Here is a 17,974-nt window from a genome sequence, read left to right as displayed (position 1 = left end):
GAGGATCCTTTAACTCTCCCCTGTAACGGAGGACCGAAGATTATAAACTATGTCCTAGTTATGGGACAGTTATGATATCTCTTTGTCTGGGTTTGGCTTTTGGCAGGAAAGCATTACAAAGGCCTTCAACTTCTTTGACCTCCTCTTCTCAGGAGAGGGGATTAAATGCTCGCACTTTGTGTGCAAATAGGCTTCCTCCAAACTTTTGGTCACAAAGAGACCTCCTGGGGTGGTCAGCCCTTCCAAGCTGTACAAAGTAGTTTTCATTTGCTCTGCCAAATGGAGTCTCATGTCTGTAATGTACTTTAGTCAATAATAAAAAAAAAGAAAAGAAACAAAAGGAAAGGAAAAATAAAAATGTGGAACTGGTATAATATTATCATATATGCCTTTGGCCATTACTTATCCATAGGAATATTTGGACCAGAAGGTTACAATATGTCCATTAAATTCTCAGATGTCCATTGCTGGGGATTATATAGATTGAAGGGAGTGATGAAGAAAATCTAATGTGTAATACATCCTCTGTACAAAGCCTTGTAGGTTACTGGTATATGTACATATACAAACTTACACACATAAAAATATACACTCAGATCTGAGCGCACACATGTATACACACACCATATACAGTATATACAACCATACACTGCATGTGCATAAATTCATGATATTCAATATATATTTACACAAACACATGGATTATTAATTGCAAAAATGACATCACTAAATCTGTTAGTTAATTTCTTAACTTAGTGTTGCAATGTGCAGCCAGTGTGTTTGTCTACATGGAGGAAAACCATTTTTTACTTTGGTGGCCTCTGAGCAAAGTGGAATGTCCCCGCGAGGAGAGAAGATGGCGGAACAGCTGTTTCTCATTTCCTTAATGTTGTGCAAAAGCAAAACAGATGCAGAGCAAGCGAGTGAAATCCTGAAACATTGGCGTCTTAATAAGTTTAGAATTTCTGAACATGCCATGTCAGTTCTATCAAGCGTTACTTGTATGATAGAAGCCGGGCTGGTAACCATTGATCAAAGCATGGTTACAGGTTGCTAGATGTTCAGATGCAAGCAGACACCGTCTCTTACTAAACCCAATGTAGAAATGCTGAAATAATGGGAACATATAATCTTCTATCGAAGGATACACTAACGACTTGTGGGAAGTCATTTAGATATAATCTATGTTAGCATTTAAGCACATTACTTTTCACATTAATATACAGTGTGCATCTTTTATTATTTATTAATTAACAATTGACTTGTATTGTCAGCAGTTCAAGTGCCTGAGAGTATTAAAGACATTAAAAAAGAGGTCAATGTACAACATTACAAGTTCCTCCTTATTGATGAGTATATATCGCTGCTTACCCCCCTCTCACTGACCCCACACAAATTAACCAGTTAATGACACAATCCCTGCACAGTACAACCTGCAGAATCATTTACTGTGAGAGGGAACTGAAAATATCATCAATGCAGTGACATCCATTATGACATTGCAGCATTTTCCTGTGTCAATGGACTTGGAGACATGTAGAAAAGACACACTCTTACTTGTTGGTGTTTCTGTGTACTATGTATGGATGACTGACAAAATGAATCTACTGGGATTTTACCATAAGTACATAGTTATCATTGATCTATACATGGGGGTGGCGTGATTCACATAATGGATGTGTTCCGAATGACCTGTGGCTCATGGGTGAATGATGAAATTCAGATTTTTTTAAAAAAAAACATAATGAATTAATACATTTTCAAAACAAAAATGAATATTACAAACAATCAAAGAAAAATGACTAATGGAGTTTTTTTTTCTCGGGCACCAAAGCTCTTAGTTTCCCCAGAATAATTTATGTATATGTGGCACAGTATAGATATAGATGCAGATATTGTCACAATATAGAGGCAGAGCAGATATTCGAGTTAACTTTGTCTCTTAAAGGGACCCATGTCACATAAAAACTAATGGTGGTGAGTTATCAGAAGTATCTGAGAGCAAAACTGTTCTAGTTGCTTATGGCAACCAATAACAGCTCAGCTTTTATAAACTGCTGTCTGAAAAGGAAAGCTGAGCTCTGATTGGTTTCAGTCACTTCTGATAAATTGCCCTCATATAGCGGGGGATGTTAAGACTAGCACTTTGTGCACAATGTTGAGGTGCTTTAGGTTTCTGCTATAAGCTCTGCTAGTTCTTTGGACAAGTTATGGTAGATTTGGCTTCCCAAAGTCCATAGTCGTGTAGATGAAGTAGCTTGTAACCAGGCTTGAATTGAGAAAACGTGTAATTTGTATAAAACGAGGTCCTCATTTTCACGTGAAGGCTAACAATCATACCATGAGTTCTGGTGCACCTTATCCTGTCTAGTTTGACTGTGAGAAGTGTACATCATGGCTGTATGAGGGGCACTACACTGAAACTAGGTAAGAGTGATGAGCCAGACCCTCATGCTTTCTCAAGTAATTGTTTAATCTCCCTTTAATAGATTAGTTGTTTATAAATGTGATTATCTATTTACTAGTAGCGTAGATGTGACACCTGTTGTACCACATTCCTAAAAATGGGGAATATTACTTCATTACATCTTCCCAGTTGTAGCTCTCCGTCACTCTACCTAGCTGAGAAATGGATGAAGATACACATTACACATTGAAGTTTTGAAATGTTGGTTTTAGCAAATATTGTTTGGAGTCTAATTGTTATGATTTACCAAGCAAACGGAAACTAACACAATAACTAGATAAATTAATTATAATGAGATGAAAATGTATGGAGTGATGTTTTCTACTGTCGCTCTGCAAATAAACCTATACAATACACTTTCTGTGTGTTTTTAGTAATTTTATTTCTAATGGCTATTTCCAGATGTGGAGAGTTTGTTGCTTGTAATAATTCTGTTCCTGCAGTAATGGAAATGTACTGACGACATGGTGAGCTGGTGCATTTACACAGCAGTCAATCTGAATAAATATCGCTGTGTTATATAATGTGGGAGGGGAAGTGTGAGACAGCGAAATTCAGAATACATCATACTGTCATTTTCTGTCCTGTTTCTAGATTAACTGTACTATAGGGTTTTTTAAGCGTGTCTAGAGTAGAATTTGGCCTTGCTAAGGCATACCATGTACTTGGTAACTGTTTGCTTACTTGGCCAAAAGATGTTTCTTTCGACATTTCTGCAGGTAGATGAGATTGGACATGTAGAATTTCAACTGCCTGATCGTAATTTGCCAGACAGACTATATAGACTTTACATTAGAGGTTCCTTATGTCAATAAATTCTTGTACTCTACATAATCACAAAATGAAATTGAAGGAGCCAACCATGACCGTCAGAGTTAGTCTCCCTTCACTTGTGCATAGATATGCACAGGCTGGAAATCTTGAATGTGGAAAATCAGCTTTGGAACAAGGTATTTGTATATTTCTATATGACAAAAACTTCTAGCTGTTTCATCTGATTTTCTTGTAGGATAATAATCATCACAGCTCATCATCAATGCTGCACAGTAATGCACAGAAAGGCAGTCAATTGTTGCTCACTGTCAGAAAACCGCTTTAAGGACAATTACAGATGATAAAATGACATGCCTGGAGGTATTTTTTGGTATAAGCACTTGGATTCATTTGTGTACCTGCATCAAGGTTGGATTGTTTTCTCCACTCTGGTTCACTACACAAAGGTGGCATCTGAGGTTCTACAGCATTGAGTACATGTGTCGGGCTCAACACATTATCCCATAAAGTTGAAGGTTAATGATATCTGTATCTCAACATTTATGGCGCTATTCTCGTTTCCCAAGAAGACAGTAAATGTCAGACTGTTGTTGTAGCTGACTTTAAATGTCAATAATGCTGCAATGCACATAAGACTCCGTGCTCAGATTCTCATGGAATGAAGAAGGCAATACATTTAAATTCACCTGGTCTGTCATTTGTGATATAGAAGCAACTGAACTATAGAGAGAGATTTTCGGATATAGTCATCTATGTACTAGTGACTTAGAAACATAATATATCTATCTATCCATTGCTATGTATTTTATTACATTTTATATCAAACTTAGTGGAATAACCATCTAAAGAGAGGGATGCAAGATAGAAATAAAAGTGATCAAACATTCAACTACATACAACAGCAGATACATATACACATCAGACAATGACATCACTTCCTTTTATCGCATTTGCATATTATTTATATAAAAACAATTTCTATAAAAAACAACAAAATAACATGATTGTCCTAATAATAGAAATAAGTACATACATTTTGTCAATGTAATTACATAGCAACATTTGCAAATATGACATTAGAGCACACAAAGACAAGTTTATAGTCTGTAGCAGCATGTTGTAGCATACCACCCTTGTGGTTTTCATCATTAATGTATTGTAAAAAAATTTACCAGTATGAAGAAAATTCCCATAAATGTAGACATGCTGTCCCTTAGAACAAGACTGTTGTCCTTGGATATGACCACCTCTGTGCAGTGCACAAAGAACCAAATTGTGTTTGCTTATGATATGGCTGGGAGTTACTGCATATCCCTCAGCCTTCCTGTGGTAATGAGCACCAGGTGGCCAGGCAGGGCTCAATAGCACATGCCTGGCCACTGCTGCCAGAGTGCGAGGGTGGTCATATCCAAGGACAGCTATCTTGCATCTAAGGGACAGCATTGATATATTTATGGGAAAGTATCTTCAGACAGGTACATTTATTTAAAAACCCTCCACCTCCTTCACACCAATCATAGCAGCCTAAGGCTATCTGACATGGGATGCCGACTGAGACTTCCCTGACGTACACTTGGTCATGTAAAGTATTGAGACAAGTTCACACTTAGGACTTACCTCTGTTTACCTTTTATTTTTTCTATATCAGGTTCTGTGTATTGTTCAGGTTTCTACTTTTGGAGTACAGGCGGTCCCCTACTTAAGAACACTCGACTTACATACGACCCCTAGTTACAAACGGACCTCTGGATATTGGTAATTAACTGTACTTTAGTCCTAGGCTACAATGATCAGCTGTAACAGTTATCACAGGTGTCTGTAATGAAGCTTTATTGTTAATCCTGGTTCTTATGACAACCCAACATTTTTTAAATCCAATTGTCACAGAGACCAAAAAAGTCCTGGCTGGGGCTACAATTATAAAATATACAGTTCCGACTTACATACAAATTCAACTTAAGAACAAACCTAAAGACCCTATCTTGTATGTAACCCGGGGACTGCCTGTACTGTTATGGTGCAGGAGGTGTTTTGCCAGTTATCCTCACAGGGAATTCTGGCCAATGAATTTACTAATGTACTTGGTACAATTTTAATTGTTTTTAATCTGTCTTTCTTGTCTATGTCGGGATACAAATAAATTTCATGTATGCCTTTTTGATTTTGTATATTGTCAGATGACACATCTCTTGCTCTTTTTGTATATATTGATTTATTTAAAAACATTCAATTAAAGACATTTTTATATGTGGCAGAGGAATTAAATTTAATGTGAATTTCCGTATAGGATAGGCCTTTTAAGGTGAACAAGATCAACAATTCAGTCTCCAAAGGAGTCCCTGAACAAATAAGTGTGCAGGGGAGAGGGAGATATGTATCATCAATATGATTGCCATGTGCATCCATCCCCTATCTAGCCCTTGCCACTATGATCATCTCACAACTTGAATGTAATGTAGATACTTTATGAATGGATACTCCCCTCTTCAGTTTTATTACAGATTTTATCTCATTACCAGGTCTCATATAATAGCTGTTTATTATTATAAATGTAACTAAAAGTGCTGTATCTTACAGCAGGCCTGCTGTGGACTAAAAACCTGCTGTGTGCGCTAATGTGATATTTACAAATTTTACTGTGCTATTTAATTTGCATAATTTTATGTACTTAATGGGGGGGAGATGCATAAACCTGTCTACGCCAGAGTTCTGGAGTAATTTCCGCCTAAAATGCCAGACACCAAATTTATTGTAAGTTTTAGACCATTTTCAGACAGTTTTCCAACTTGTTAAAAAAAGAGGGAGTGTCCTCAGAAAAAGGGGACATGGTCTTACCCATGCACTAGAAAATTTAGACTGTGCACCAGAAAATTCAGTTATAAGTAGACTAACTAATAGCTACGGTTAACTAACAACATGATATATCTGGTGCAGAATACAACTGTGGAGTCTGATTCTTCACTGGTCTTTTAATGAAACATTTTAAACAAAATAATAATCTTTATATAGCGCCATCATATTCCATAGCGCTTTACAGCTTAGGGGGAACATATATAAATAAAATACTACATTACAGTGTACAAACAGTCATATGGAACAATAGGAGTGAGGCCTCTGCTGCAAGAGCTTACGGTCTATGAGGATGAGGGGGTGAAACTAGAGGTATAAGAGCTTGTATAATGGTCCAGCCATTCTTTATAAGGGAAGAGAATAAAATGTAATAAATAAAAATGCTTCCTCAATCTGTCTATTATAATAACAATTTTTTTTTTCGTTATTATATCTGAATAATATGCAAAAGAGGTGAAGGAAGTGATGTCACTGTCTGAGTTTATTTCACCTCAGGTGCAACTTATACTGTTTGGGTATGTTTAGATAGGGTAGAAGAGATGTGATCCATACAAAAACTAAATGGAAAGTGGACTCCTGAGAGAAACAATATAGATATGAGATGGAAATTTATGTTCAGTATGCATTTGAGTCATCCCTCAAAGGCTGTTCATATTTAACCATCAGGTCTCATGCATGCTCTGTTAGATTCCATGGATCATTGGTCAGCATACACCACATAGTATCTTTATGACAGCACAAGGTTTATCATTGTATGTTATAGCCAGGAAAGTGTCTGCACACATTCACTTCTTTCACATAATATTCCAATAAACAGCTAATTGTCCTCAGTACAGAATTCTGTTATCGGACAATACTTCAATATATACCTAATTATGTTAAAAAAATTACATTTAGATACATTTATGCTGATTTACATATCCAAAGTAGTTAACGGAAAGTGGAGCAGTTTCCCAAAGCAACCGGTCAGGTTATAGCCCTTGGTTTCAGATGACCCGGGAAAATATTATTATTATAAAGCAAACCATTTTTTTACATTTTTTTTAGTTTCAATAAATCTCTCTCAGTATAGCATCAAAATATGCAAAAAGTAAATATTAAAATGTGAAAAAAAACTGCCAGATATAAGGAAACTCCACAGATGAGTTTTGTCATTCCTGAAATAAGATGCAAATATATAAAATAATTAAGAATTACCCTGACTGTTCGGAGATTCAGAGTTTAGCCCCAGGTGAACTATTGTTAGACATATTTCTAATGCGCAGTGAAGCGCTTCTTGCCACGGTGAAGTTTCTTTAATGGAAATGACAATTTCTTGAAACACAGAAACCTATCAGATTGCATACAGAGCCGTCATGAGCAGAGCTTTTATATTCACAGCCCCCTGGGCACTAGAGCTTTGGGTGAAGAAAATCGAGCTTCTTTTTTAATAGAACTTCTCCACGCTTTTCCGTGTCTGTGTATGTGTTGTGGATGAAGTCTGGGATTTGCATAATTCTGTATGAACATTACAATATCTGGTTATTCACGCTCCCGTGGCTAATGTTTGACTTTAGTTGAACAATCCTAAATTAGTGGAGAATGCAAAGCTTATTATATTTCAAAAACATGAAAAATGGGACATATAATACAGTACTTAACAATGTTACATACTAGAACCAAACCCCTTTACACCCAAGGCTTGAAAAACTGTACAAATAGGAAGGGTATTTCTGAAGAATAATGCCATGGCTATTAAAAGAACAGCTTGCAATGTAGGGAAGTAGGACACTAACACAGGTTTTGTAAAGCAACTTCTGCATCTATTTTTTAAAGAAAAAGCACATACTGTAAACACATGGGCAGTCATACCTCAATAGTACATGAGCAACAACTCACTACAAGGGGTTATCTACTTTCAGCAAATAATTAATATTGTTTATGTAATGACACCATTTTTTCAATATACTTTCTGTATCAATTTCTCATTGTTTTCTAGATCTCTGCTTGCTGTTATTCAACAGGAACCTCACTTCCTGTGAATACAAAACGGTTCATGGTCATGTGAGATCACACAAGTGCACGGCCTGTTATATGACAGAGAGTAATCAGAGCTGATATAATGAGCCATGCACCTGTGTGACATCATATGACCATGGCCTGGTTTTCGCTCTCAAGAAGTAGAAAATGGAGCTCACTGTTGAATAACAACAACAAAGATTTAGAAAACTTGTGAGAAATCAATACAGAAAGTGTATTGGATATTGTTTTAAACTTTTCATTAACACAAACAATATCAATTATTTGGTGAAAAAGGACAACACCTTTAAGTCTCTCCATAGTTTATAATAACTACTGGACTTAACTGGTCCCATTCAATCATAATCCCTGCTGAGATTTCTTCATGTAGAGTTAATGCCCAATACCCCATGTCAGTCATAGAGAAGGGCACAGCTCAGGCATAGAGAAGCAAATGGCATGATATATTGAGAAAGGCTTAAAATAACTAAAATGTTAAAATATAGGAAAAAAAATGTTTAAACTATTTTTGTTTATATTTTAACTATTTTATTTTATTTTGTCCATTCCTCTTTGATCTCTTGGATCTTGAATCATATCACTCGGAGATGAGCTTCAACTTGAAACAGTGTGACAAAAGCTGTAATTTTTTGTGTTTAAAAGGTACCCTGTGTATAAGCTGGGGGAAGTTATATTACTTCTCTGTCTACTTGTTATTGCTTACGTGTTGTTTTGAACCCAGTGAGAGCGCACTGTATCTGAAAGGTTTATAGCAGGAACAGTAGAACTGTGTGTGTATCCATCTTAATGTCCTGTACTGACCATATTCTTCTGGTACCATAGGAAGTACCCCGGTGTCCTCTCTTTTCCACACATCAATGTTTTTTTAAATGCCTCTGTAATAAAGGAAGATCCATTCCCCTATACAGGCACTGAATATCTCCTTAGAAATCACAAACTTGTCACATCCTAGACATAAGATTAAGGAAGCAATAGTATGAGCTGAACTGTAATGGCTCCATTCTAGAACTAATAGTCAACAGGGAAAACAAGCAGTTTTCTATATAACATCTCAATTCTATGGGCTCTGAAAATAACAAAAGAAAACCTAAATGTAACCATGTTTTATAAGTCTGAGTTTGCCAGAGGGACTTAGTATATATATTGTATATAAGCTACAGTTCAAATTGGCCTATATGAAAGACATAATGAGCAATTCAACAAGTTTTAAAAAATAAAATATTTCACATTTATTCAAATTCACCATATCTTGCGATTCAACTTAAGGTGACATCAGTGGACTGTTCCCCCGTTTTAATGTGGGTATATCTAGCATAGGATCAATAGGAATCACTGCAGATCATAAGGTTAGCCATGGTAGCCCAACATGGTGTTGCTTACTGAGTTTTGTGCGTGTAAAAAAAAAAAATAGAATAATTGAAGAAAATCAAATATTGAAGTTGCATGCCCAATAGTACCAAAAATGCGATTTCACACTAGAGAAGGACTTGATACAATAAACTACAGTTTTATATCCCACTGAATAAAAAACACACTACCATATGCTCAAACATTTACTATAGAACGTCGTATGAAGTGCCAGTTTCTACATAATATTGCTGCTACCTTGTAACATTTGCAGGTGCAGGTTCACCCACAGTATATTGCACAGTAATCATGAATTTTGCTGAAACTTATTAACCTCAGTTACCATAAAGTCAAGAGTGCGAATTCTGAGATTTTGGTTCTGAATTTTACAGCTTATACTCCACTAAATCTGGTCATTAAACCCGTGAGTGAACAGTAATAACATTTTATAGTAACATAGTATCTTTTTTATTGGTTTTTGGAAGGGGTGGAATGTGAATTTGTTTAGGCAATATTCTGTTTTTATACTTCATGACACATCACATAATGTATAAGTCAAAGTATAAAATATAAAGAAAAATAATGATAACATTTTACTACGTGTAAGGTTCTATAAATGTAAAATAATTCACATTCCATAAAAACACTGAACTCTAAATTTGAAAAAAAAAGTTATTCTGCAAATTCCTTTTAAAGTACACAAAACCCAGTTCAGGAGCACTTTAATAACCATATCAGGATGTCATATAAGGGTTAAATATACACTGTCACCAGCGTTTACTCCACTAAACTAACAGCACACCCAGACAAGGTATGAAATACAGTTTTGTGTGAAAATATATTGAAAGTTCTGAACCCCAAATTTGCACACAAAATGGTTTTCTTTAAGGGTTGTCCCCTAAAAATAATCGGAATGCACAGAAAGCTTCCTGTCAACAAGCATGTCAACCAACAAAAACGGAGATAGTCTAAAATCAAGTATTTTATGATTAGTGTCACTTCAGTCTGTTATAGTATACAAGTCACCTGGTTCACCCACATAGCGTATCTGGCAATCAGTTCAGAATGTGATTGTAGAGTAAAGGAACATTTAGACCTCAACTTTCTGTTTGTGTACAGACATTTAAAGGGAATGTGTCACCACGTTTGACACCGATAACTGTGGATCCCACCAGAATTAGTTTATATATCTATAGATATTTATTCACTTAAATACCTAATGGTAATCAGCTGCCAAATTTCTTCTGGGTGTTATGGTACTTGTCTGGTGCAGAGTCCCACTGTTTTCACCAATAAACCTTCCAAAAACTCATCACATTGGTGTAGCATAATGGCTTACAAGGATCTATGTTAAAAAGGAAGCTCAAAACCAAGGAGGCAATTGCTGTTGGAAGAGCAGGACATTTGGCTACATGAATAATGCTCAGAATACATTTGGCTCTCCCCTATAGCCAATTACCATATTAACCCACATTTATAATTAGCATATATCACAAAACTGTGAACATTATTATAACTATTCCTAAATTACTAGGTTTGTTAGGTTTCCCACAGTATCTGGTTTGTATCGTAAAACTTGGTGACCAACTCCAGTTTCCATTGAACATTTATTGATTGAGGGAAAATTTTTATGACTGATCCTATATTGTATTTGCGCCCATGAAATGCTATCAGTGGGGTGATATATAACGTGTATACTCGTGTATAAGCCGAGTTTTTCAGCACAACAAATGTGCTGAAAAACCTCACCCGGCTTATACACGAGTCAATAATAATAATTGTAAAAAATTTTATACTCACCCTCCGGCACTCGGAACCTTGGCGTGGGCTCCCGATCCTCGGCGGCGGCCCCGCTTCTCTCTTCTATCTTCATCAGCGTCATCTGACGTCATCAGCGGCAACACTGGCACATAATAATGCGTGCACGCCGACAGATCGCATGGGCGCGACTGCCGGCTAGTGAAGAAAGAAAAGAGAAGCCGTCGCCGAGGACCTGGAGCCGCCGCCAAGGACCGGGAGCCGCCACTGAGCATCAAAGGTGAGTATCGTCGGAGGGTGAGTATTAAGTTTATTTTTTTATTATTCGCTTGGCATACTGAGGGCAGGCTGTATACTTCTTGGGGCAGGCTGTATACATCTTGGGGCAGGCTGTATACTTCTTGGGGAAGGCTTTATACTTCTTGGGGCAGACTGTATAATACATGGGGGCAGGCTGTATAATACATGGGGGCAGGCTGTATACTACTTGGGGCAGGCTGTATACTTCTTGGGGCAGGCTGTATACTACTTGGGGCAGGATGTATTATACATGGGGACAGGCTGTATACTTCTTGGGGCAGTCTGTATAATACATGGGGGCAGGCTGTATACTTCTTGGGGCAGGCTGTATAGTACTTGGGACAGTCTGTACACTACTTGGGGCAGGCTGTATTCTACTTGGGGCAGGCTGTATAATACATGGGGGCAGGCTGTATAATACATGGGGGCAGGCTGTATACTTCATGGGGGCAGGCTGTATAATTCATGGGGGCAGGCTGTATACTTCATGGGGGCTGGCTGTATACTACTTGGGGCAGGCTGTATACTACTTGGGGCTGGCTGATTGTATACTACAGGGGCTGGATGGTTGTATACTACAGGGGGCTGGCTGGTTGTATACTACAGGGGGCTAGCTGGCTGTATATTACACCCTCGAGTCAATAGGTTTTCCCAGTTTTTGGTGGTAAAATTAGGGGTCTCGGCTTATACTCGGGTCGGCTTATACTCACGTATATACGGTAACTAAGAATGCATCAATTGCATTTACACAAAGCATTGCTGCATTTCACATGCTATTTATTTTTAATCATGATTTTAATTTCCTATTTCCTCCTCTGAGCTGGCACCAAAGCACTTGCGTTTTATTACAAGGTTTGCTTCTTGGCGCATGCGCCACAAGATGGCAGCTACATTTTAAAAATTGAGCATACATGGAGGCTGTATGTTATCTTTGGTGGGATGTCTCTATATATACCAAACTGGGTCATCCTTACATCATTCCTAGATGTTGATTTGTATTATTCTGGCCCTTTTTCTTGTAAATGCAGAGCTTCTTCTTGGAACCTTTACAGTTTTAGGAATGTGCCTTTTTCTCATATTTACATATATAATTATCGCTCTTTATGAATTGTTATTCTTGTTTGCCACCACATTCTGTCAGGGTATATCTGGATGCTGTTTCCCTGTTTTGCTCATATTAACATGGAATGTTAATTTGTGATTTATATTGAATATTGGTACTCCTATTGGTATTTCCTTTTTGGTATTTATTGCTGCATTATGCCCCGCTCTCACAAAAGGCCCATGAGACAACAACATTCAAAAATTACCATTTACCTTCTTCTATGTCCGTCTCAGTTACAGATAACAAGTACAAGGTACACCTTCATAATATACAGGCAGTCCCTAGGTTATGTACAGGTTAGGTTCTTTAGGTTTGTTCTTAGGTATGTAAATCAGAACAGGTATATTTTAGAATTGTAACTCCAGACAATTTTTTTTGTCCCTGTGACAATTTTCAAAATTTTGTGCTGTCATGGGAGGGTCCTCCTTCCACTTGTTTCAGATCTCTTTTGTTTTCGTAGTTGTATTTGCTCTTATGTAATGTATGTGAACCCCTTACTGATTGTACAGCACCATGGAAATAATGGTGCTATATAAATATTAAAATAATAATAATAATGGTGGTTATGCCTTTCCTTGTTGTGGAGCAAGACTGAAAGAAAGGGCATGTTAAGTAAAGATTCATGATATAGCTTAATCCCTGAGCTACAACACTGCACTCGCAAAAGAACATGGAGGATCTTGGCTTTTACAGTTTTTTATGATTTTAGGGCTAATCTGGAATGTGCAAATATCGAGATCTGTTATGAATGATGTGTCAGTTCCCCCTCCGGTCAGCACACAGGATATTCATGCAGAGCCAGGAGTATCACTTTTCTGAAGATGGTCTGCAGGCACCCTCATTACTTGTGACATTTGTGCTCAGTAAGGGACTGCCTGAAATCAGGAGCCAAGTCTTTTGGAACATAAAGTGCATAAAATGCAAACTTAAAGTTGTCACAAATTATACCACTAAATAATGAGATAATGGCTTAATCGCTCATTTCAGGCTAATTATTTATTGTCCACAGCTGAATAGCAGAACAGGAAATGGAGCTATGTACGTTAATGAGAGATAAGTAGGAGCCTTATAATACGAATGCAGCTACCAGCAAAACAGGATTTAGAAGTGCCCCCTGTTGGCATTTGTGTGCAATGTACATCAAGCTTATTAAAGCCTGCAGTCTAAAAATACATGGAACATAAAGCATATTCTGCATTTACTGATTGCACGCGGAACGTTCCTTGTGATAATTTGTTGAAAATGTATCCATCTATTACAATAGCAATCCTATTACATAAGCAAGTTGCTTGTCAATAAGATAAAAAAATGGACTTGTTAGCTCCCCTGACATATCTACAGTTTCCAGTTCTGAGCATCTCGTCTGCATTCTGAAGTTCCACCATACAAATATAATGTCAGCTGGATAGCACCAGTTAGTACTGTCACATTGTCCAATCTGTAGTGACAGACAATGCAGTGACACCATTTGACAAGGGAAATAATACCCAAGTGGTAAATCTATTCATACCTTTCCAATGGATTGATGCAGAGTAACATTATACAAATCATTATTATAATTCTGATAATAACATTTCCAGCTGACACAAACTCTCCATTTCTGTGTCCCTTATATGACCTCTCTTTTTAGAGTTATTTTCTACCATTTTCTCTAAGCTTTGCTATCAATCCCATGATGCAGTGTGCCTTTTGATTATTGATACTTGTGGGACAGGAACTTATCTGTACCTTTTCTGTCCCTCCTCTTCCTCTGGAAAACCTGTCTGGTGCAGTTCACATAAGTTTTCCAGGATGGGACAAGTATAACATTGCTTCATTGGCTACCTTGTAAGTCAGCCCCCTTTAACATTAAACACAATCTACCACTGCTCGCAAGATGAAATCCTGCGAGCAGACCACCGTCTTCTTATGCGTCCTCCTTCTGGTGCTGAGAGCTTGGATGTCACATCACTTTTGGCACTTATTGGCCATGCGCAGAGACAAACTACAGCTGAGAAGTGGCATGGTGCGCAATAGTTTGTCTCTGTGCATGCGCAATACGTACTGAGAGCAAAGTGACATCACAGCTCTTGGCACCAGAAGGAGGGCGCAAAAGAAGACAGAGGTGTGCATGATTAATGTTCGGAAGGGAATGAAAGGTGGCCAGAGACGTAGGGGTAACACCGAAGGCTCATTTGATTTTTTAGCTAAACTAGAGGTTAATGTCCCTAACCTAAGTATGTGCCGTCATCAGTATTTCATCATGCGAGCAGTGATAGATTTCCTATAAGCACTACTTTATCAGAAAGCCTAATGACATGTCTGATAAAATAATGCTTGATGTTACAGGGGGCTGTTTTACAAGGTAGCCAAGAGGCAAAGTTTTCCTTATCCCTTCCTAGGAAAATTTATGCTTATTTAATTTCCCAGAATCCCGAGTGGTGCATCAATAACCGTAAGTCTCTACATGCAAAGGCGGTGTAAGGATGGGGCTGCTTAAAGCACAAGGAAGGACAGACAGGACAGTGAACTCTAAACTGAGCCCCCCAAAACTGTCACCTTCCTACTTCCCTCCAGTATCCCAGGTGTTACGGGACAACCACAGCAGTCCCTCCCCAAGCCGCGGTGCAGACACGAAACAAGACTGACAAACAAAGAAAGCAAGGTCAGAGCTCAGGGTCACAACATGATAGCTGGTACTGTACAGAATCAAAGGCCAAGAGGGATAGTCGATAGAATGGCCAAGCTCAGAAACCAGAATAAACTATAGCAATAGCAAGCACAGTCAAGAGATATAATAATATAATCGGTGAGGTATGATGAAACTGGGCAGGTTTATAAGGCAGATCACACTACTGTTAAGCAACCATCTCAGTGTAAATATATAGAACTAGAAAGATCAAGAAAAAGGCAACAAAGAAACACAATAAAAATATATATTCCATTGGGCATTGTGAAAGATATATTGTATAGAATCACTGGTGGTACTGATATCTTATGATATACAGTGGATACAGGTACTGGTTTGAGTTTGACTTCTCTATAGAAGTGCAGTAGCCATCCTACCAAACTCCCTTGACATGAGGTTGCTTCTTATCATACTTAAAAGTTTCCCAGTATGAAACATTCATCTCAATTTCTTGAAGCATTTTTTTTTAAATAAATAAAATAAACATTGCCATTAGCATAGATTAATTGACCAGGGATTTCTAATGAGTTCTACATTTGAGGAGGCATATACCAATAATGCATTCCTCTGACTTTCTGCTAATTAAATCATATCTGATTGGTAGAATTTCAGTGGGTGTCTCGGCTGTGCCAAGCTCCCTTTCCTCTTTGAAAGATCTGATGAGAGCGGTTTTGTTTTCACGGCTAATAGCTCCCCTGCTGCACTATCGGCATCTGCCTCAGTTTGCAAGAGTTTTATACACTTAACCCAGTACAGTGGATGCATTGCCTCTGAGAATTACTATTAGGAACTCTTGCATATTTATTAAATATAGCAAAAGCATGTTTTTTTTCTAGATGTAGATGCTGATGGAAAAATCCACTTGTGTGCTGCCTTCTGTTGCTGCTACATCTGTCTTATAGAATGGTTTATCCTATAGATATGCATATAAAATAAGGCTTCATTTACTGCAGCCAAATATATCAACCACGTACCATGGTTGTTTGTAGTTAGAGATGAGCAAAACGATTTGTAGATTTTGGTATGAATCTGACGATTTTCCAAGGCAACATCAAATCAGATTTGGCGAACCAATGTTGTTCCAGCTGTCCTGGAAACTGGCATATAGTAGCCTCTAGACTTCTAAAATACAGATTTCTTTTTATGAAAAGGTCCTATCCTCATATCATTCATTTCATAGATTTTTTTTTATCGTTGTTGTTGTAGTTATTGTTTTCATTAGGGATTGTTCAAAAAAGTTTTTTATAAAAAATGAGCAAAAGAAAATATGACCTTTAAATAAAAAAAAATAAATTAAACCTGTGTTTTAAGTAACTGGAGGGGTTATATACCAATTTCTATAACAATTGGAGCAATATAACTTATGGATTATATTATAACTATATGGATTCAACTCAGATCCCAAATGTGGCTAAAGAGGACCTTTCAAGTTGAGTTGGGACCATAAACCAAGTACAGGTCCTTATTGACAAGGGGTTTAGGGTCTCAAATTCAGCTTTCTGAAGTCTGTATGTGGCAAATAATAAAAATAGTAAACTTTTATACTCACCTTGATGTGAGTTCAATGAGGCACATTGGACTCACACCAGAAGATCCTGTGCCTCAACTCAAGATGCGGCGAGTTAAACCAGGAAATGCCCACGTTTCACTGAGCATGCACTATACCCACAGTGCTTGCGCATTGTACTACGTCTATTTCACTTGCTGTATCATGCAGCCGCCAAAGGGACCAAATTTAAATATAGCTTAAAAATACTACATGGAGATTTGACACACTGAACCACTGCTCTGTAAGGACCTGTGGGTCGTTTAGTGTCCCAAATCGCTTTATAGGTTCCCTTTAAGCTTCAGTGAATCAAATCTTGAATGATTCCCTTCCATCAGTACTCCATATTCCACCATTAGTCTTCATACACATGACTTTGTTATGAGGTCTTTAGTTGCAGAGCTAATAAAAAGTGTGACTAGCCTGTTCCACAGCATAGTATTGACTCAGCTCTACTCCCTTTTTCCACTGTAAACAGAAATACCATGTAATGACTTTAAACAGGACATCGAAGTAATTCTAGTTCCAAGTGGTCTTGCAACTACAACTAGAATTAATACATGAGGCTGGTACTTTTATCAGTGGAAAACAACCCAAAAGGAGTTGAGTCCTGTTCATACCATGCAGTGAAAAAGGGACTTTGTAGGATATTTTATTCTAGTTTAAGAATAAAATTCTACTTAAGTAAGAACTACAAAACTACTTTTACTACAATAACTTTTAGTTCATAAATTTTAGTTACAGTCTCATTTTCTAAACTTTATTTGCTGGTTCAAACTGAAGTATTTGCTAAAGTATTTGCAGATGAGGAATTTTAGAAGACTTGATGTTATCTTAAAACATTTGCTAAAATGTTTCTTTTTCATTTCTCTTTTTAGCTGTACAAGAAAAGAACGATGTGAGCGATCTCATGAGGCCAGAAGATTTGCATCAGAGATGAAGCAGTGTGTCAGACTTACTGTCCACCCAAACAATATATCTGTCTCCCAGTACAACGTCCTGGTAAGCATCAGCTTTCACCATAAAAATTCAATTTGCTTTGAATGGTTGTACATCAGTCAACATTTTACGACCAAAGGTGTAATATTTGATCTAGCATTCTAGACCCCTGCTGAGTTACCCAGACGCAACAGAAGTCAG

General features: G+C 37.5%; 1 protein-coding gene across 1 annotated transcript in view; it reads left to right on the top strand.

Annotated features, from left to right (window-relative positions):
* PLXNA4 (plexin A4) overlaps nucleotides 1-17,974 on the top strand; it is a 467,309-nt gene that overhangs the window by 297,497 nt on the left and 151,838 nt on the right. The window contains exon 6 of the mRNA XM_072147475.1: nucleotides 17,713-17,836. Coding sequence (XP_072003576.1) covers nucleotides 17,713-17,836 — 124 coding nt within the window. The remainder of the gene's footprint in view (nucleotides 1-17,712; nucleotides 17,837-17,974) is intronic.

This window comes from Engystomops pustulosus, chromosome 4 (assembly GCF_040894005.1).
Source record: "Engystomops pustulosus chromosome 4, aEngPut4.maternal, whole genome shotgun sequence".
Lineage (NCBI taxonomy): Eukaryota > Metazoa > Chordata > Amphibia > Anura > Leptodactylidae > Engystomops > Engystomops pustulosus.
This window is presented reverse-complemented; position numbering and strand designations above follow the sequence as displayed.